Raw genomic sequence first — 21,160 nt, 5'->3', positions numbered from 1 at the left:
TCTCTCTCCCCCCCCTCTCTCCTTCCTTCCTTCCTTCTTTCTTTCTTCCTTTCTTTCTTCCTTTCTTTCTTTCTTTCTTTCTTTCTTTCTTTCTTTCTTTCTTTCTTTCTTTCTTTCTTTCTTTCTTTCTTTCTCTCTTTCTTTCTTCATGCCTTCCTTCCTGCCTTCCTTCCTCTTTCTCTCTCTTCACTTTCTTCCTTTTTCCCTTTTCTTCTTCCTTATTTCTGAGAATTATCTGTATATTATTTAATATCAGCTGTTTTATTTATGTTTTCATAGACTAAACATTGAACATTTTATTTTCTTTGAAATTTGCCAAGTTTGTTTTTGTTTTTCTTTTTAATCAGATTATTCTTAACATATGGCTCAGATGCCCAACTTTGATAAAAATGCTTACCAGTTTTGCATGATGAGGAAGAAAACTAGCATTGTCAGATATTTACTAAAGACATCAGTGCTGCCTCTTCCCAACATTCTGAATAAAATGGTTCTTTTAAGAGTAGGGAATTCTTTGTTTTAACCCTTGCTCACTGATGATAATAAAAGGATACAATTTTTAGATTTGAAGTTGTAGTAATGACTGAAACAATAGCTGAATAAATTAATCTTACTGCACTCTTGACAAAAAACAAAAAAATTAATATTTTGCCTTTTAATAGCTGTCTGACTTTGAAAGCATTTATGCTTGAATCCTTCAAATGTACTTAAATGATTGTTCTGCCACAAGCATGTTTAGAGAGTGAGAGAGCAAGGGATCATGGTGCAAACATAAGTGCCAGATGTGAAGGTGTACTGTTCTGTAGTATAAACTTAAGTACATTGAATAGATCTCAGAGGGGTTGGGCCAGGGTGTTTGATGCTTTGATTTGCTCTTTTGAAAAATTAGAGAATATTTATTTGCATACTAAAAATACCATTGATGACTTGCTCTTTTAACTTATTTCCTTTTCTTTCTATATTGGTATCTTTTTTTTCTGTTCAAGTGAAAATGAACCCTACCACCTTTTCCCCCATCTCTAACACTTTCCCAGTAGTTGTTCTTTTACTTCACAAATGTGTCTTTATTGTCTTTTCTTTGATTGGTTCACAGAATTCCTGAATGTTCTTCATTAGTTGTATTTCTTTGTGAATTTGAGTAATGCTTATTAATTAATATGTACAGTTGCATTTGTGAATTGCTTTTCTTGTTTCATTTCATGTGCTTGGAGGAAATACTTTCTTTGCTTTGGACTTGCCCAATTTTTGTTCCTATATGGCTCCTTAAATTGAATTGAAATAAAAAAGTTATTTACCTGGTTAATTTATCTTCCCATCCTTTAAAAAAAGATTTTGTTTCAAACTACTGAAGGACATAGATGTATAATGTATATACACATATACTAACATTCCGAACATTAGTAGCTACGTTTGAAAAGGATTTATATTGGGCTTCTGCAGAAAACAAACTTCCTTGAATAATGACCAGCAGCATTTTTTAAATACACAGTATGAGTCTTCATAATTTGTGGATGGTGGTTAGCTTATTCACAGAGGGATCCAGGTTGGCAAAAGGAAGTTTCTTCTTTAGTGATTGATGCTTTCCAGTAGTTTAGAAGCCAACAGAATTCACCCCCTATTAACTTCCTTAGAGAAATGGAAGCATCATTGCTCGGACCACAAGGTCTGATGAGTTACAACCCCATCTTACTGGGAGGAATGGGGACAGGAGTGGTTAACCATCTCCTTCTCTAACTTCATTCCTATTTCTATATTGTCTAATTTTTCTTCTTCCTGCACTCACCCTGCTTCCTTCTCTTCATATCCCTCCCCATCCTATCTCTTAAGATGAATATAGCTCATCTCTTTCCTAAAGGTGCACTGCCATTTCCTTCTTTTCAGCTTCATAGGACTTTGATGAGCATTGGTGTTTGTAGAATTATACATAGATCCCAATTACCCATAATATTTACAAATTATGAATGTTTGTCAGGGAATAGGAGGAACCTGGACAGACCAAGAGCCTCTGCTGAGATCTGTCAGTGCTATCCAGTCAATAAATACTTGCTAAACCATGTATTAAGGCAGTGAAAGATGCTGATCTCAATTTTAAAGGCAATATATTGGCCAAATATGTATTTTAGTGTTTAATGATACTTTATACTATAGCCTCTTTTTCAGACATACTAGAATATTTCTCTATGCCTCTATTATTTCTACTTTTAAACGTTTGTCCTTTTGGGCTTTTTTTTTTTTAAAGCAAAAGAAATATGTCATTGGAATTTACCCTCCTTGTTAGATAGAAATATTGTTGTGCATGATAATGTCTTAGGCCTGAAACTAATAACGCAATCCTGGCCCTTTGTTTACCTCCAATCTTACTTCATAATATACCACTCTTAGCTCAAGCTTCCACACTAGTATGAATTGTTTGGAAAAAGTGGATATGAGAGGCTGTTTTATACACCTGTCCATTGAATGCTTAATTTACACCAACTCATTCTTATCTGTCCACCTCATCAAAAATCTTATTGGGACAAAAAGAAGCCATCTCCTCTGGAATTTGATAATTTCAAGGTGTTCTCAATACTTCCATCTGCAATGGAAGTAAATAATTTATTAAACAAAATTAAAAGTTTGAAGACATTTTATTTAAGAATTTTGAGTTATCTTTTTGTATGTACTTTAATCTTAGAAGTATAGATTTGGGAGAGTGTCACATGTTGTCTTGTTCTATCCCTAGCTGAATTCTGAATGCCATCTATGACATCCCTGACAAATGCCCATTCAGCTTCAGCTTGAAGATAGCAAACTCTTCTTTCCCAAAACAGTGTATTTTATATTTGGACAACTCTGATGGTTAAGTATAGACACTTCAAATTGGATGTCCTAGAGGAATCTTTTACTCAGCATGTCCACAACTGAATTTATTAATTTTCCAATTGAGCCATCCACTCTGCCAAACTTTCTTATTTCTGCCATTCTTTCTTTCTTTCATTCCCATGTTCACAATCACAGCATTATCCTAAACTTCTCACATTCTCTCACCCCAGTTGCCATATCTTTTTATATTTACTTTTTTATTTACTCTTCTCTCCACTTATGTGACCACTACCTTAGTTCAGGCTCTCATCAACTCTTGCCTACATTATTGCAGTAGCCTCTTACTTGGTCTCTTTACCTCAAGACTCTTGAATCTGTCAGGCCATTCTTTACACTGCCACCAAAGTAATTTTCCTTGCCTTTTCCTGAGCCATCTTCCAGACCCAGGATGTACTTCTTCCTTATCTTTTTCCTTCTCTTTATTTGAAAACAAAGCTCAAGCAACAACTTCTGCATAAAGTCTTTCCAAACCCAAAGCTAATGCCTCCCTTCTAAACTGCATTCTTTGTATACTTTGTATTTGTTAACTTTATATGGTGTATATGTGTACGCATGCACACCTGTGTATGTGTACCTGTTGTCTTCCACATTCAAATATTAAGTGCCTTTAGAAGAAGCATTATTTTCACTTTTGGGAGTGAATCATGGATGATGATTCTGCAAAGATGACTGAGAATGGCATGGTGCCAAGCACAGAAGGAGAGAGAGAGAGGTGATCAGCAGTGTTAAATACAGCAGAGAAGTTAAGAAGATTGAGGGCTGAGAAAATGCCATTGGATTTACCAATAACGAGATCATTGGTAACAGTTATGATGAATTAGGTCCTGATTCTTGTAGATAAATTTGTCCTCATTGATATCATTAAAACTTGTTGAGATGAGATTTGTAATTGGAAAACAGATTTGTAATAACCTTATTCAAAGGGAACAGGATAGATAAAAGACAAGAGGGAGCAAGGAAAATTCTTTGTTAAGAGGATCTAATCATATAAGAAAAACAGGAACCAGAATAGGGAAGCATGATGGGAGAGTATTTGAGACATACTTTTAGCCCATTTAAGCAGAAAGAGGAAATAGATGAGGAGTTTGGGAAATCTATCATAAGCCTATCATTAATGCATGCTGTAGTAGCTGGAATGCTCTCTGAACAGTAGCTAATAAAGCCTTGACTTTCCTTAATGATAGCTTTATCCTTCAGAAAATAAAGGAAACAAGAAGGGCATATTGTATTCAAGATCTTCTTCTTACCACTAAATAGATGCTGGTCTTTGGAGTATAAGATAACAGGAGAGAAGTAATGTTTCTATCTTTAGAATTTATGATAAGCAGAAAAACAAAAATCTAGGAATAGTCCTATATGCACCGTAGATTTGGGGAAAGGAGATTGCAAATAGTTCAGAGAAAGGATAGTTAGGGTCTCATATACCAAATTTCTATAGGGGAAGTAAGACCAGGAGAGAAGGGAAGCTTTCAAAAATAATGTTCATAAGACAAAAAAGAGACAATTATGAAGAGGAAGAAATGGGGGAGTTTTCTAAAGAAATCACTATGGACATACAAAGAACTTATGCTTTACCAACTTAGATTTTTAAAACACAGCATGGAAGATGGAAGTAAAGGCAATTAATAGAAGATAATTACAAAAATGTGACAGAGACCTGTCAGAGTAGCATTAGGAATGCCAAAGCTCAGAATGAGTTGAGGTTGATAGTGAAAGTTAAAGATAACAAAAAAGGTTGATTTGGGGTTTGTTTGTTTTTTTTAAGATAATTAGGGGAAAGGAGAATTTGAAAAGGTATTGGGCACTGCTAAGTAAGCATAGAACAGTGATAACTGTTGGCAAAAAGTTGAACTGGTGACCTTTAACTTTTTTGTTTCTGTTTTCTCTGTCAAGGAAAGTGATCTTTGTTCTTGAAATGCTAGAACAGAAATGGCTAGTAGAGAATTTTTACCCAAGAGAAGTTGGGACATAATAAGAGAATATACAACTTCTCTTGTTGATTTGCAGTCTTTTCTCCTAGTTGAAATATACCTAGATACTGAAAGAACTGGCAGATGTGATTTCTGAGCCATTGTCAATAATCCTTGAAAGATCATAGAGAATGGGAAAGGTACCACAATTTTGGAGACAGGAAAATGTTGTCTTAATTCTTGATATAATCCTAGAGTATTAAAGACAGGGTTAGTGAACATCCAGAAGAGGAAGCTATGTCCACAAACATCTAGCATAACTTAATTAAGACTAGGTTGTGCCAGATTAATCTCCTTTCCTTTTGTGAAAAGGTTACTAAACTGGAAGCTTAGATGAATGCTTTAGATGCAGTTTATCTTAATTATAGCAAGCTATATGGTAAACTTCTTTTATGCTGAACTAGGTAGATGAATTAGGAACAGGTTGAATTGCTAGGCCATTCATTCATTCGAGTATTCTAACATTAGTGTTTTGATGTCTAGTTAGAAGTTTACAGTAAAGTGCTCTGGTCATCTGTGCTTTACTTGACTAGAGTCATAGGTGACAAGTATTGGTAGATATCACAGAGTTGGGTATGTTGGTTAATACAATGAAAGAGAGTCAGAATTCAAAAAGATCTCTACAATCTAGAACACTGACTCTAATAAGATGGAATTTAGTTTAGATAATTGCAAAAAACATCTACTCAACAAATAAATATAACAATAGCTAGCATTTATATAGCAGTTTTAATTTTTTTTAAGTTATTTTTGTATTTTGTTTTTTTTGTGTCACCATTCATTTCCTCAGTAGACTATCCCCTAACTTCCGGAGAGCCATCTTATAACAAATAGTATTTTCTAACTACAGACTAAGAAAAAGAAGAGGAAAAATTCAGCATAACTGATCAATACATTGAAAAAGACTGAAAATATGTGCAATATACAACACATGTAGACCTCCTACCTCTGTGAAGGGAATGGGGTTTCTTTACATATTTCTTTTCAGGCTTTGCTTGTTCTTTATAATTTTACAACATTTATTTTTCATTTTATTGTGTTTGTTCTTTTCATTTACATTATTGTAATCCTTATGCATATTGTTTTCTTGGCTTTGCTTACTTTGCTCTGCATCATTTCATACAGATCTTTTCATGCTTCTGTGTATTCACCACACTCATTTCTTAAAGTACAGTAATATCCTATTATCCTCATGTACCACAGTTTGGCCATTTCTCAGTTGATGAGCATGTAGCACTTAAAGGTTTGCCAAATGCTTTACATGTGTTATCTCTTTTGATCTTCAAAACAGCCTAGGGTAAACAAGGGTTTGCTGTCCATGGTTGGACAGCCAGTTTCCTCAAAAAAAAAAAAGATATAAAAATAATACAATTTCACTATGAGTCAACAATATGAAATGGCATGTGAAAAATGTAATGTTATCTGAGACTATATTAACAGAGTTCAGAACTAAGTTGGTGATAGTTCAAAGACATTTTGTATTACATTACATCTAGAAATATTGTGTTCCATTCTGGGTATCGTTTTTTAGGAAGGACTTTAATGTATCCAGAGGAAGGTCACTATTATAGTAAAGGGCCTTAATGCTATTAAAGATCTGTTGTGAGTAATATTTAGCATTGGAGAGAAAAGACTTAAGGCAAGACACGATCAGTATCTTCAAGCATTTGAACAGTTACAATATGAAAGAGGATTCAGACTTCTGGCTTGGCCCCAGGGAGCAGAACTAGGAACAAGGGGGGAAAGTTACTAAGAGGTAATTTCAGCTTGATAATATGGAGAAACTTCCTAATCATTGGAGCTGTACAGAATTTGCCTCCTTAGAAGTAATGTTTTTTTTTTTTTTTTCTCACTTGAGGTCATCCAGGAAAGACTAGGCAAATAGTACCGTTTGAATTGTGGAGGAATTTCTTTTCCAGGGATATATTGGACTAGACAATGCTAATATTCCACATAGTGAATTCAGATTCCAAACTTCTTCCTGTGGAGTGGAGACTTTGTCTTCTTTTTACAAAGTTGTGAAACTTATGCAAGCCTATAAACAGGGCTGCAAGATCCTGCTGTCTGTTTTTGATTTGGAGTAGTCGTTGATTTATTTTTAAAGTGTGCTTTTTCATAGAATCACAGTAGTTGAGAATTCGAAGAGACTTCAGCCCCCATCTATTCCAACCTGTACATGAAAGAAATCCTTATTATAACATAATACTTGATAAGTAATCATGCAGCCTCTTCTTAAAGATTTCCAAGGAGAGAGAAAATGCTGCCTCTTAAGGCAACACATTCTTGCATTTGGACAGCCCTAATTAGTTAAGTTTTTCCTAACATTAAACCAAAATTTGCCTCTTTTCAACTTTTACCACTTCTTCTTGGTTGGGCTTTTTAGGGCTAATCATAACATGACTACTCTGATCCCTGCATGTGACACTCCTTCAGATATTTGAAGGCAGTTATAATGTGCCCATTTACTTTTTATTTCGCCAGATTAAATACGCTCAATTCATTCAACTAATTTTCACATGTCATTGAATCAAACCTCTTCAACATCTTAGTTGCCTTCCTCTAAGCACTACATTTTGTTACTATCCTTCTTAAACCATAATAGCCCTGTCTGAGCACAGTATTGCAGATGAGGTCTGATGAAGATAGAGTATAGTGGCATATAGAGTATAGTAACATCTTCCTATTCCTGGAAGCTACTGTCCTGTCAACAAAACCCAAGATCACCTTAGTTTTTGAAGCCTGACTTGTTGAAGTGACTTATATTTGTGAATTGATTTTCTCTTGTACTAAAATATATCTTTACATTTATACCTACTGGATTTCATCTTACTAGATTTAGCCTAATGTTCTGGCCTGTCAGTAGCCTTTTAGGTTTCTATGTCATCCAGTGTATTAGCAATCCTTCCCAGCTTTGTGTGATGAGTATACCATTTATGGTTTTATCCAAGTCAGTGACGGTAAACAGCACCAGTTCAAGCAAAGAACCCTCAGGTACTGCACTGAATATCTCCTTCCACTTTGACATTGAACCATTAATGACTAACATTTTAATCTGGCCGTCCAACTAGTTATGGATCCATCTGATTGTGTTATCTAATCTATGTTTCTCCATCTCCTCCTCAAGAATAGTTTGAGATATTTTTATCAAAAGTATAAGGTAAACTCTGTCCACAGTGTTCTCCTCATCTGTTAGTTTAGTAATTCTGTCAAAACAAAAGAAATGAAGTTGGTCTTAAACGACCTACCTATACATGATGAAGTGATGCTGCTGCTTTTTATAACTACCATTTCCTCTTCTAGCTCTTGAACAGCCATTTTTTAGTGATCCATTTTCCTTCTTGCCATTCAGCCAGTAGGACATGTTAAACATTTGATGTATTTCTGAAATAATAAGAGGGTATATGGACAGTTCATCTCCCTGGAGAAATATTGACTCAAGTAATATTCAATTCAAGATGATACCTCTCTCTACTCTTCATGTTAGAAAAATGCATCTAAGAACATAAGGGTACCTTGCCATTTATATTTCTCTGCTGAATGCATTACCCACATCCTTAAATACTGTTCATGGTATATGGTTTATTTTTTTTTAATTCCTTCATCAAAGGAATCCATGCCTTGAAAAAATACATACTTTCATATTTTGCTAAAGGTTCAAATAATGTTCTCTTTTGACATGTGAATCATAGATTATTTTTAGAGTTGGAAGGGAGCTTTGAGTTCATCTTGGATAATGGTCTGTGATCTCATTAATAAAAATTTGTACAGGGATACAAAGATAAAAAACAAAAACCATCCCTTTCTTTATATTCTACTAGTTCTTAATCTCTTTTATGTCATAGACCCTTTTGGCAATCTGAATATGAAACCTATGTATCCTTTCTCAGACTAATCTTCTTAAATGAGTAATTTTTTGAAATATATAGAATGGCAAAGGAAACTGATTATATTGAAATAAGGATGTAATTTTCTTTCCCATCCAAGTCCACAGATCCCTTGAAATCTATTTGTATAGATCCTTAGGCCCTAGATTAAGTACTAGAGCTGTACTAGAGTGACACAATATGTAGACTGGGGAGTACATAAAAGTAATTTCTTGAGGAAGAGAAACCTAATAACTCAGGGGGAGGGTCAAAGGAAAGGATTAGCATAGGAGGTAGCAAATGAATTGAGCCTTGTAGGAAAACAAAAAAACAGAAGATGGGATGTCAATTTCCCCTGCCTAGATCACATTTTCATTTTAGTAGGAAGCTTTAACATCATAAGCTACAGTAGTGATTTTTTAATGTATATACATTTATTTTGTTATATTTTGAGTTCCAAGTTGTTTCCCACACTCCCAACCCCACATTAAAGGCCAACGTTTCTTTCTCTCTCTCTGTCTCTCCCCCTCTCCCCCATCCCTTCCTCTGTCTCCCCCTCCCTTCCTTTCTTTCCCTCCTTCTACCTCTCTCTCTCCGTGTGTGTGTGTGTGTGTGTGTGTGTGTGTGTGTAGGTAGGTAAGTGCCACTGTGAACCAAGCATTGTCCTAGGTTCTAAGGATACAAATATAATGAATAAAAAGACTCCTGCTCCTAAGAAACTTATACTCTTTAATGGGGAAGACAGTATGAACATTAAAAAAGTATATATGGTATAAAAATAAAGGGAGTAAATAAAAATAAATGCACAGTACTTGAATACAAGGCAGACCATTTTGAAGGTAAAGGATGATCAAGAAAGACTTTATATAAAAGATGGTTCTTGAGCTGTGTCTTGAAGGAAGAGAAGAATTCTGTAAGGCAGAAGTGAGAATTCCAGATATGAGGAATGGCCAGTGCAAAGTCATAGACCAGAAATGGAACAGTATGTGGGAGGAACAAGAAGTCCTCTTTGCCTGGATCAAAGAGGGCTGGAGTGGGGGGTAAGATGAAATAATGCTTGAAGGATAGGTTTGAGCCAGAATCAGATAAGTTTATGTGATTCACATGATTGACTTGCACTTAATGAAAATTGCTTTTAAAGCAGCATAGGAAGGACTGGGGGTGGTGAAAGACTTGAGGTTAGGAGACCAATCAAGAACTGTTGTGGTAATTGAAGCAGGAGACTATGTGTGACTGGACTAAAGTAGTAGCTGAATGATTGGATGGCCATATGGGAAAGATATGGAGTCAAATATTGCAAGGTTTGGAAACTGTTTGGATATGTGGGGTGAGAAAGCAAGGAAAATGCCAATGTTATGAACTTGGGAGGCTGGAAGGATCATGATATTTTCAACAGAAATAGAAAAGTTGGGAAGAGTGGAGCGTTTGGGGGAAAAGAGAATAGGTTCAGTTTTGCATATATTGAATTAGAGATGTCTCTGTGACATTCACTTTGAAATATTCAGTGGGAAGTTGGTGACATGGGATTGAATCTCAGGGGAGAGACAGAAGGCTAAATCTATAGGCCTGGAGTAATATGCATAGAGATAATAATTAAGCCCTTGGAAACTTAAAAAATAAATCATTCCTACATGCCTTAAGACCCTGATTACATCTGTGATTGATTAATTTTAGAAAGATCTTCATCCAAAAGGGTAAAACCTTTAATACTTAAAGAGAGTAAACTTCAGGTATCTGGAAAATTCATTTATGGGGTAACAATTTGTTGTCTTGATAGTTCCAGAAAACTGAGGCACCTGCTGTATCTAATAATTCCTTTAAATCCATGCATGGTATTAAAGCAAGTGCAGTAAAATACATAAAATTTTTTCTCAAGGAACTAATATTCTAAAACAGGACATTCATTCATCTAAATATTTATTGAGTACCTACTATGTACAAAGAACTATGATAGGATGTACCAGATGCTTCCATGATAGGTCATGTTTTTCTAGATCAAAGAGTTTTTTTCAAGCATTCTTTTTCACTTCAACTTTTTGTAAAGCTATTGGAAATGTTGAGCATTGAAGAAAACTATGTGCTTTTCCTTGCTTTAATAATTATATTTCATTCCTTTTGTGAGGGAGGAAATGGTTTTGAAATTGTAAGTATATTAAATTGGGAGTTATTTATCCTATTATTTCCACAACTATTAAGGTGATTTCCAGGTGTCAAATTCTTTAAATTTTAAGATGGTAAAATCTTTTCAAATACCTCAATATTATAGTCAGGAATGAGTTGAAATTTTCTGGAAATAGGTGGCTGCTCTGATTTTACTTAGGTGCTTTTATGGTTACGTAGTAGCACTGACTCTATCTCCTCTCCCAACTCCCCCCTCATCGCCCCCGCCTATTGTCATCTCAGTTTGTTTCCACTTATTTAGAATGACTGGAAGCATGTCCTCTGGCCCATTCTGTGACATGGACACGAAGAAACAGCAGCTTGGGCCCTTATGAATGGGTGCTTATGAATGAGCATGTAACATAGTTTACCTGGGAGTCAGTCCCAAAATGGGACTGCTGACAGCAAACTGAAAATTCCACATTCTGGCCTTAGGAATTTGACATTCTGATCCAGTGCACATACAATAATGTTGTTCCACTTGGGGTGGGGTGTGGGTGTGGGTGTGAAATATGTATTTATATATACAATATACCTACCTTTCAGCTTTGCTAATTATTTCATTTTCATTTTGTAACATTATTATTACAATGAAATTATTGATTTGAATACCGTAAATAAAATTAAAGCAGGAACAGCAATCATATAGTTCTTATCTATACAAATCTATCAGCACTCAACTGACATATGATATATTCAAGGCGTGGTTGTTTTATGAAGTATTTATTTTGCATAAAACTCACTTGAGGCCATATTGGAAAACTTTTAAACTTTTTTCTTTCTGAAATAAAATCCATTTTATCTTCACCTGTTGAAAACATTTGCACCCTAAGGTTCCTGCTGCCAGTATTTGTAAGATTTTTCCCTCTAAAGAATATAAATTAGGAAATAAATTCTAATTACTGTAGTTGGCTTCATTTCAATGCTGACACTGAAAATGCAATAGGTTCATAAAAACAGATCATCCCAGTAAATAAAGTAAAAGGTCCTAAGGTTAAGATTCAGTCAATGAAATCTGTTTTAAGAGAGCTAATTGTGGGTGTTTACCTGCCGCTTAAAGAGAACTAACCTTTTAAACATTTCATTTTTGCTTTTATTTTTTTTAAATAGTTTTAAAGATGGCAGATTGACAGTAGTGAAAAGAGAAATTCAAGCAGGTACAGCACAGGGTTGGAAGCATTCGAAGTTTTTCTTTGATATATTGAGAGACCTCAACCAGTGAGTACACATTTAGAGGTTACTCTACAGTCACAAGGCACTTAGGAAGACATGTAAAACAACCTATACCTTAATAGCAATTCCTTTTACAACATACTTGTCCAGTGATCATCCAGCCTTTGTTTGAAGACTTCTGGGAGGGAGGGGGATACCAGTACCTACAGAGGCAACTTATTCTACTTTTAGATAGTTTTATTAGGAAATGTGGGGTTTTGGGTTTTTTTTTTAAGTATTGAACCAAAATCTGCATTTCTGTAACTTTAGTCTTTTGATTTCTGTATTTTCCATTGGCTCTGAATGAATTTATTGCCCCCACCTAAGTTCCTCTATTGCCATGGTGTATCAGTATATTGTTTGATTAGAGAAAAGTCAGAAAAGGGTGTAAGATTGAAAAATAATAACTTTATACTTAACTACTTCAAAGGTCCTTCATAATTTTATTTGTGTGGATACGGTTTTCACTAGCACAGATAATGATCTGTCCCTGCTAGCATAGTAATTACTTTTTCATGAGTGACTTCAGCTAAAAAAGAAAAAATCATCATTTGGTGTCCATCCTTTTAGTGATGACTCAATTTGTACATAGAGGGTTCTTGGACAACAACTGTATGTCAGCAAGCCCCTACTCAGTCTATAAAACTTGGTAGGACCCACCAAATAAGAGAGTTTTTAAAAAAAATTTTTTCCAGGGTCTCAAGAGCCAATACAGGCAGCCATGGAGTCAATGTGCAGTATTGGAGCACTACTCGGAAAACTCAAGAATGAAAAGATCAACAGCTAATCTATTTCCATTCTTATCATGCTGTATCACCTAAATAATATTTAACCATTGTTATGTGTTGGCTTTTGCTTATTAATGGTAACTTCATTATCCCATAAACTCCAAAGACTAGCTAGCAGTTTGAGAATAGTACAGATTCAGCCAGCCACGTAAATTAGAATGTCCCTAACAGTAGAACAAGTGAGCATAGGGTTCTGGAAGAAATTTCAAAAGGCTACCTTTTCCATTCTTTGATTCCTTAGGAAACCTTAAAATAATGTTGGAGAGCACTGAGAATGTTTGCCCTCTAGGAAGGAATAGTTGGTAAATGCTTATAGAGCTGATGAGTATTTCTCAGATGAGAGAAAACCTTATTGAGTTAATAGTTTTTCCTCTCCTGACTCTACTCTCTTTCCCTTTATTTTTGCCCTTCTGTCCCTTAGTTAAAACTCTTTCTCGAAAGCTAAATGAGAACTTTTTTTAAACTTTCTTTTGCCCTGAGCTACATTCTGATCTATTGGATACATTCTTGTATATTGAGTATCTACAGAAGCTAAACAGAGACTATTTTTTCACACAGCTGTTGAACCAATGTGCTTTCCATACCTTTTTATTACTTATATAATAAACAGCCTACTGGCCTTAAACCACATTGCTACTATTGATGTTTTTCTGAGGTTCAGAAATATGTGCAAAAAAGAATTTACAAAAAAACTTTCACAACTTTAATTCCACAGAACCGTTTAGATTTTACTTTTAGTTTTATGAAACTCAACTATATGAGACATGTAAATGTATTCCCCCACCCCTGAACTGTTCTTTGTACATCTTTTTCAAAGTTTTTTTTTTTTGGTAAATTTTTTATTGGCATTTACATGAGTATGTAATTATTGATTTTTTTAATAGATGAGAGACATTTCAAGCTAAGGTATTACTTGCAGATGACTTCTATTATTTTTCTCAAGATGACATTTATCGGGTATAAGTATTATAGCAGATAATTTTTTAAAACCACATTTACTGGTTTGATTTGTAATACCATTTTGTACTTCCTTCAAAATTATCTGAAATCATAAATTAATAGTAATATGTGCAATTAAATTAAGCCACCACATATAGTTGTCATATTTGCTTTTGTATTTAGAGTACAAACATTTTAAATGGATCACAGACAGCAAGGAATATGTCTTTTTATCTTATTTCATGGAGTATTTCACTATGTGCTGATGAAAAGATGATGAGAAAGCTCTTCTGAAACACACACAGAAACAAGGGAGTTTTTTTTTGAAGTGAAGCATTTTTTTCTGCTTTAAGTTTTTAATCAATTTATCATTGGAACAAAATAGTAAATAATGAAATTAGTCATTTTAAGTAGCCCCTATTTTATTCAAGAATATTATTACACCCCTCCCCAAATGATCAATTAGAGGTTTTCTTTTAACATTTTAAAAAATTGTTTTAAGATTTTTCATTACTACCATCAAGATGAATTATTGAGCATTAGGTTAATACTTTTTATTGTACTGACTCATTTCATTACTTGTCTAAGAAGACTGAATTTAAATATTCCGTTACCCTTTCATACTCTTCCTACTAGAAGTTATTTGTCCCTCTTTTGAATTTCTAAAACATTTTGTAGCATTTCTATGGTATTTATCATATATTATTTTGTATTTTAGTTTTATGTCTCTTGATTTTAAGGTATTGAGATCAATGATTTCTGTTCTGTACTTTTTTCTTTCTGTATATGATATGCTGATTATCTTAAACTTGAACTCAGCTTATATGTGTAGAAACAAGGTCAAACTTAATAGTAGGATATTAATAGTGGTTTTTCAGAACTATGTTTCATAGAATGTAAACTTACAGTTGCTTAAACATTAAATTTATTATGTATTGGCATATTGATTTTGCAGCTCTTGCTCTGCATGTAATTTTTGAATATGCTTACCTGGAGGATATTTAAGGCATCAGATGTGGGCAGAAAGTTGTAGAATTTGTAAGACAATTTAAGTTTTGTGACTATTAGTTCATACCTACAAATCTTCCCTAGAATATATGGTAGTTAACATTTAACCAAAATTCATTTCTCAGTGTAACCAAAGGCTCCCTACCAAAGGATACCTTGCTTTTAAGAGCTAGCAGGTATCCACTATCAAATATAGAAATGATATCTAACATTTATCTCTCCAGTTGTCATCGGAGTTATTCCAACTAACTATTCAAATTGAAATAACTTTGAAGCCTTTCTAAGTCATCATTTGGCTTCTAAATTTGGCCATCTTGGCTTGTAGCTGAGAAGGGGAACAGTTTTCTCCAAGATTTCCCAACTTTCTAAATTCAGAAATTGGTTAAAGTGAAAGAGATGTTATGAAGATAGATTGGATAGATGACTTGGGATTTTTTTTCTTTTTAGGAAAAGAAATAAGCAGATCGAGCTTGTATTGCTGAGAAAACATTTAGTATTTTTAATTAGCAGAAGACAAAGATTTTTATATGTTGTATGGTATTTTATTAAAGTTATATAATTCGTACAGTATCAATTATAAACTGCCTAACTTTATTTCTCTTTTTCCTCTTAGGCAAAGAAGATGAATATCCAAAGAAACCTCTGGGGCAGCTTCCACCTGAACCTCAGTCTGTTGTGAATCACCTGAGCAACGGAGAGAAGAATGTTGGCATATCAAATTCCCAGACATCCAAAAAAACAGATAGCACAGAAACGCCCAAAAGACAAGAAATGTTGCCCCGTCATCAAAGTACAATCAATGCAGGGGAAAAGATTCCTTCTGTAAAGAGACTTGACTCAATAGAAAAAGATAGTGGGAAGATTAGGAGTGAGGTAGAGACTCGAAGAAAACAACCACCAAGTACACAAGACAATTCTAAGCAATATAACAATGCTGCAGCTAACCAAAATTCTAATGCTACTTCAAATATCCGGAGGGATTTTGTACCAAAGTGGAATAAACCTTCAGATATGTCAGCCATTGAAAAAGCAGGAAAATATGCAATTGAAGGCAAAGGTAGAACAGTAAATCACACACTTGTAGGCACACCCCCAAATCCAGTTGAGACATGGTCATCAAATGTAAGGCAGAAGGTTAAAATTTTAGATGGTGATGAAGGTAAGCGGGGATCCAATGCCTCCCAGTATGACAATGTACCAGGAACTGAAAATGAAAATGGGACTTCCGTTGAGGAAGTATTAGAAAGAGCTCACTCTCAAAGTCCAAATAAACTAATTTACCCAAATAGCCCCAGAAAATATTCTGAGAGAGGTTCTAGTCCATCAAAAGTATCAAATAATTTTACCTTTAATGTGCAGCCACCAAATTCCCCAAGATATTCATCCTCAGTTGATGGTGTAGGTCATATGAAAATGCCACCACCATCCTATAGCAACCCTCCTGTTTACCATGGAAGTTCTCCAAAACATGCCCGTACTGCTAACACTAATTTTGTACCTCTGCATTATAACCATGGGACTCAAATCAGCCCTTCTCGAAGACCTTATGGCTCCAATCATTCCATAGACTTTTCTGCAGAGAAATCTTATAGCCGCCCTGCCCCTCTTGTGCTGCCATCTAATCGAATTGAAGTCCTGCCTGTTGATGTCAGTGCTACAGGATCATATTCAGGCAATTCAAGGTCCCCCATGGGTGGTGACTTCATAATTCCTCCAGTGGATTATTTGCCAGATAACAGAAAATGGCCAGAAGTTCCTTACACATATAGGCCTGAGGCATATGGACAATCATGGAACCGAGATGCTAACAGAAGTCACTTCAGCAACTTACCAAAGCATACAGTTTTTCAGCATGTAGCCATTCAGGATTATAACCTTCCAGCTGTTTCAGTAGATAGTCCAATACGGTATAGAACTTCACCATCTTTGGAAGATGTTGGTTCACCCCGTTATCAATATTCAGGTGCACCACCTCCATCACACTACAGAAACCGTGATGGACTTTCTGTACATGAATCAGTGTTGCTATGAAAATCGACTATGTTTACTTAACAGAGGAGACTAGAAACCATTTAAGATCTACATTGCTATGTTTGTAATTGCCAAAGCAGTATTTTATACAATTATGGACAACTTGTGCAGTTCTGTGTATGTTGATAATAAGAATATATCAGAACATTTTCCATTCCAGGTAGATACTCCCGAAATTGAGCATTTTAAGTTGTGTCATTATTGAACCTGTTTAAAATAATAGCATATATAAACATAGCAATAGTATGGAGAGATGTACGCACAATATTAATTCATTAGTACTTTTCAGTTTTAATTTGCATATTCTTTATGTTTCAGAACAGAGAATTCCATGTGCCAGCTTTATTTTTTTTAAATAGCACTGAAAAACCATATGTAGAATGAGTATTTTTCTGGCTATATGTAGTATATGTATCATCTCTGAATAGAAATCTGGGGACATATGCAGACATGTTTGAGCAAGAATGTTCAGGAAAGTGAAAAGCAATTATTTATCAAGAATAACTGATATTTAATGGTATGCTTACTTTCTCTAACTTGTCTTTTAAGCAAAGCTTTCCTTGAATTTTGCTTGCTTTAACCCATTTGCCTTCTTCACCTGGGTCCTAAACTGACTAAAATGATGGCCCTGCTACTTCTCCAAGAATGCTCATTTTTTCCTCTTTTGGTCTATGTCATCTGTCATTCAACCCGAAAAACACACAAGCAAAGACATTGGAAGGAAAAGAAGTGCAGCCTTCTGAGCTGACTTCCTTAATGGTGCTTAAAAGCCAGCTAGATTACAGGGATATATGTGTCACATAGGCAGCGTATGATGAGGTCACTTAAATAAAAATAACCATTGTTTTGTTTTAGTTTTGGCCCTTCTAAGGCAAAGAGCAAAATGGTCCTTGCCATATACAAAAGATATGCTGAAGCATAGCCATCCCATGTAAGAAGTTACAGCAGTGGGGCCAGTGGATGTGCTACATTATCAGGCTGTTAAATTATTATTATTATTAAAAATGAATGTAAAAATTATCCCAGTTGTCAGTAGGAATCTAAAGTGACTTGTCTTTTTTTAAAAAATAGTGTGATTTTCATTCTTTTTGAAAGTATTCCTTTGCTTTTTTCCACTTTGGAAAAAACTTCAAGTCAAATTATGTACTTTTACATTGGTCTTTAGAGGACATTTCTTTAGACAAGCTATATTACAGTATACATACAAGGTCAAATCTTGAGCAATTCAAGAAAATACACACATTGTTTTTTGTATGTAATTGAAGATTTTGGTGTTAGAATTATTTTTCATAATATTTGAATAATAGAAAATTTTATTGAATCAAAGAAATAGGCATCGTAGCCTCTTCTTGCTGCAGGTCAATTCTTTAAAGTTTTAAGGTACAGAAATTGAATGCCTTTGAAAATGGAAGTAACATTTATTTAGTGAACTAGTGAATGTGATAGATCTTGTTTATGTATATAATGTATCTGATGTAATTTTAATGAACTTGATAATATTTTAAATGATAGAACACAGCATATTAATAGCTAAACACTACACTGAATCACGAAGAAATTCTGATTATTAGTATCACTGGGCTATTGATTTAGATTGCTGATAGCAGCTTGGGATATATGTATATAATGTAGCCGAGGATGTTAACCTTAAAATTTAAACCTTGATTCTGTGATTTATAATAAACTACACTGTATAATTTACTTTATGCTAGTAGCACCTATGCTGCCTCCCCCAAATATGTGTGTGTGTGTATATATGTATGTGCATATACATACATATATATACACACACTCACATATATCAACAATGGTAAATACTGTAGATTTATATATATATATGAAATATATACACACTATTTTCTTATGTCACCTATAACAGTTTTTAACTGTATACATTTTTGTGTCATTGTTTTTAACATGCTAAAAGTAATAAGGATATCTTATTTGGTGTCTATGAGCTTTTTCTTCCTAGGATCAAGTGTCATATCTTTGTCTCTTCTAAGAGTTACTCTTTTCCTGTTGAAAGTGATTTACTAATATATCTGTTATTTTTTAGTATGTATACATTATGGTTTTGAATTTATACTTCAGCCCCCCAAAATCACATAATTAGAACTATTGGCCCATTATAAATTTTTTCTCCATTGGTAACAGTGTGCAGTATACACAATCAGATAAACATCCAGCCTCAGAGTCACATGATGACTTGTGACCCTGAAAAAGTTACTTAACCTTTCAGTGTCCCAGACAACTCTTAACACTGTAAGTTGTAGAAAAGGTGTTGATTTGCATTAGTAGAGGGAATTACCTCATTGGGAGTTCCCAACATTAATGAAATCACAGGCCTGACTCCCTTCTCCATACCCTACTCCCTGAAACATGCTATTGTTTGTCACTATTAGAAAAAATTTAACTTGTCATCATGATCTTAGGAAAACATAATCTTTCAAATTTATTTTTATTCGACTAATATAATCATTTAGGTTAAATGGGTCCAAAAATATAATTTCAACAGGAAATATAATTTAATATGAATTTCTACAGTGGGATTAGCTGTTCTTGCTAAATAGAAAGCTTATATGACTATTTTACAGAGTAAAGGTCAGTCTGTTGGCAAGCTATTGTAATTGCATGCTTGAAGTAAAACTTGGCATTATCAAAACTCCTCATCATGGTAGTGTTTCCTACACCATTGAGTAAATACTTTGACACATAAAGAGATTTTCTGGGACCAGTCTGAAAAGTTAAACTGGACAAGATTTGCTATTGAAGGGTTTCGACAAGTCCTTCTATTTCAGGTATCCATATTGTCAATAGAAAACATTTTTAAAGAACCAAACTTCTTTTTCTTAATATTTCATAGAAAAATAAATGAAAGCTGATACAAAAAAATCTGACATGTCCTTTGGAACAGAAACTCAATCTCTTGATTTGGGGAGGCATATTTTTTTTTCCTGGATGTGGTAGATTTTTGTTTTTGTTCTTTTGTTTTTAGTCAAAGCATGACAATGAAATTGACTTGAATAATCCCCGATTGTTCTTTTGGGGCCCGTTATTGTACCGTCATTGGAAGAGGCACCCTGGTTACAGTGAGCATTCAAAATCAACTTTGTTGGGATCTCTTTTCTTATTTTCCTCATGTGGGAAATAAACTAATGGTTATGTATACATGCCATGCTATACAAATATGGATTTGTATGCATAGAGAATCTGTAACATAATCTCTAGGAAATATTTTAATCTCAGCTATAGTTCAGATTCATAGCTCTGTTAGTATGCACTTGATTGTGGCATAATTAGACTGGGGATTTTCTAGGAAATTGTCTGTCTAATGGCTTTTAAATGTCTGTATCCAATATGGAAATGAATAACTTTTGACACAATAATTTTAACAAGTTGAACTCTGCCTCTAAGATAACACAAGGTCATTGAGCATTGGGGAAAGAATTCTACTTAGTATTCTGTATAATGAAATATGCTTTCAAAAGGATTTTCAGCTATCCATTCATCTTTATAAATATCCCCTACATATAGTTGTCTCCATTTTATAGATGAGAAAACTGAGAAACAAAGGAACTAATTAAGACTATATGACAATTCTGTATAGAAGAAAGGTGTAGAATTATTGTAGTACAACTGATGCTCACAGTCATTAGAATGTTTCTAGAAAATTTTCCCTGAAATTGATTCAATTCCATTCCCTCCATCATTGGCATCAGCAACTCTAAAGGACCAAAGTTTCATAGCCCAGAAGCATTTACACTAGAACAATTCACCATTTATGGAACACAGAAAAGAAACAAAAAATCATTCAAATCTACCTTTGCAGGAGATACATTACTTGCTGCAAGTTAGAGACAGGTTCAGAGCATGCTACTCACCTTTGCCCCTTCCTGTAACTTTTCCTAGCCCCTGGGTTAGAATCCCAGGTGTCTACTTGACGAGTTCAGTCTGGAAAATGAAATAAGGTTTAATACAAATTTGAAAGAAATCTCCACTACAGACAACAATGAAGCATAGCAAAACCATCAAATCTGAAGGTTTGCCTTTTGTTTTTACACTTAGACCTTGATGTCATTTGATCCTTACTGCTGTCCTTGAAATTAATTACAGAAGGTGTTAGATTATTCTAGTTTTACAGACACAGAAAAGACACGAAGGTAGTGATTGCTCAAGGTTACATAGTTATTTAGTGTTGGTCAAGCTAAAACTCCTAATTTCTGGTCCAGTATTCTGACATTTTCAAAGACAGAAGCAGTAGATAATTTCTCACAGTTTTTTCACAATGTATGTAATATAGGAGATATCAGAGGAGCCAGTGCCATCACCA

At 34.4% G+C, this 21,160-nt stretch overlaps 1 protein-coding gene across 9 annotated transcripts in view; it reads left to right on the top strand.

Moving 5' to 3' along the window:
• The window catches only part of LOC138175833 (USP6 N-terminal-like protein), a 201,909-nt gene extending 182,187 nt beyond the window's left edge, over nt 1-19,722 (top strand). For all 9 annotated transcript variants that reach the window (XM_069106384.1, XM_069106381.1, XM_069106382.1 and 6 more), the window contains one exon: nt 15,413-19,722. In XM_069106384.1, the coding sequence (XP_068962485.1) occupies nt 15,413-16,830 (1,418 nt within the window). In that variant the 3' untranslated portion in view covers nt 16,831-19,722. The remainder of the gene's footprint in view (nt 1-15,412) is intronic.
• The last annotated feature ends 1,438 nt before the right edge of the window (nt 19,723-21,160 follow it).

Source organism: Petaurus breviceps, unplaced genomic scaffold (genome assembly GCF_028583685.1).
Source record: "Petaurus breviceps papuanus isolate PSGF00001 unplaced genomic scaffold, PetGlider_PUasm1.0 79, whole genome shotgun sequence".
Classification (NCBI taxonomy): Eukaryota; Metazoa; Chordata; class Mammalia; order Diprotodontia; family Petauridae; genus Petaurus; species Petaurus breviceps.
The sequence above is the reverse complement of the archived record's forward strand: the minus strand, read 5'-3'. Positions and strand labels throughout refer to the sequence as shown.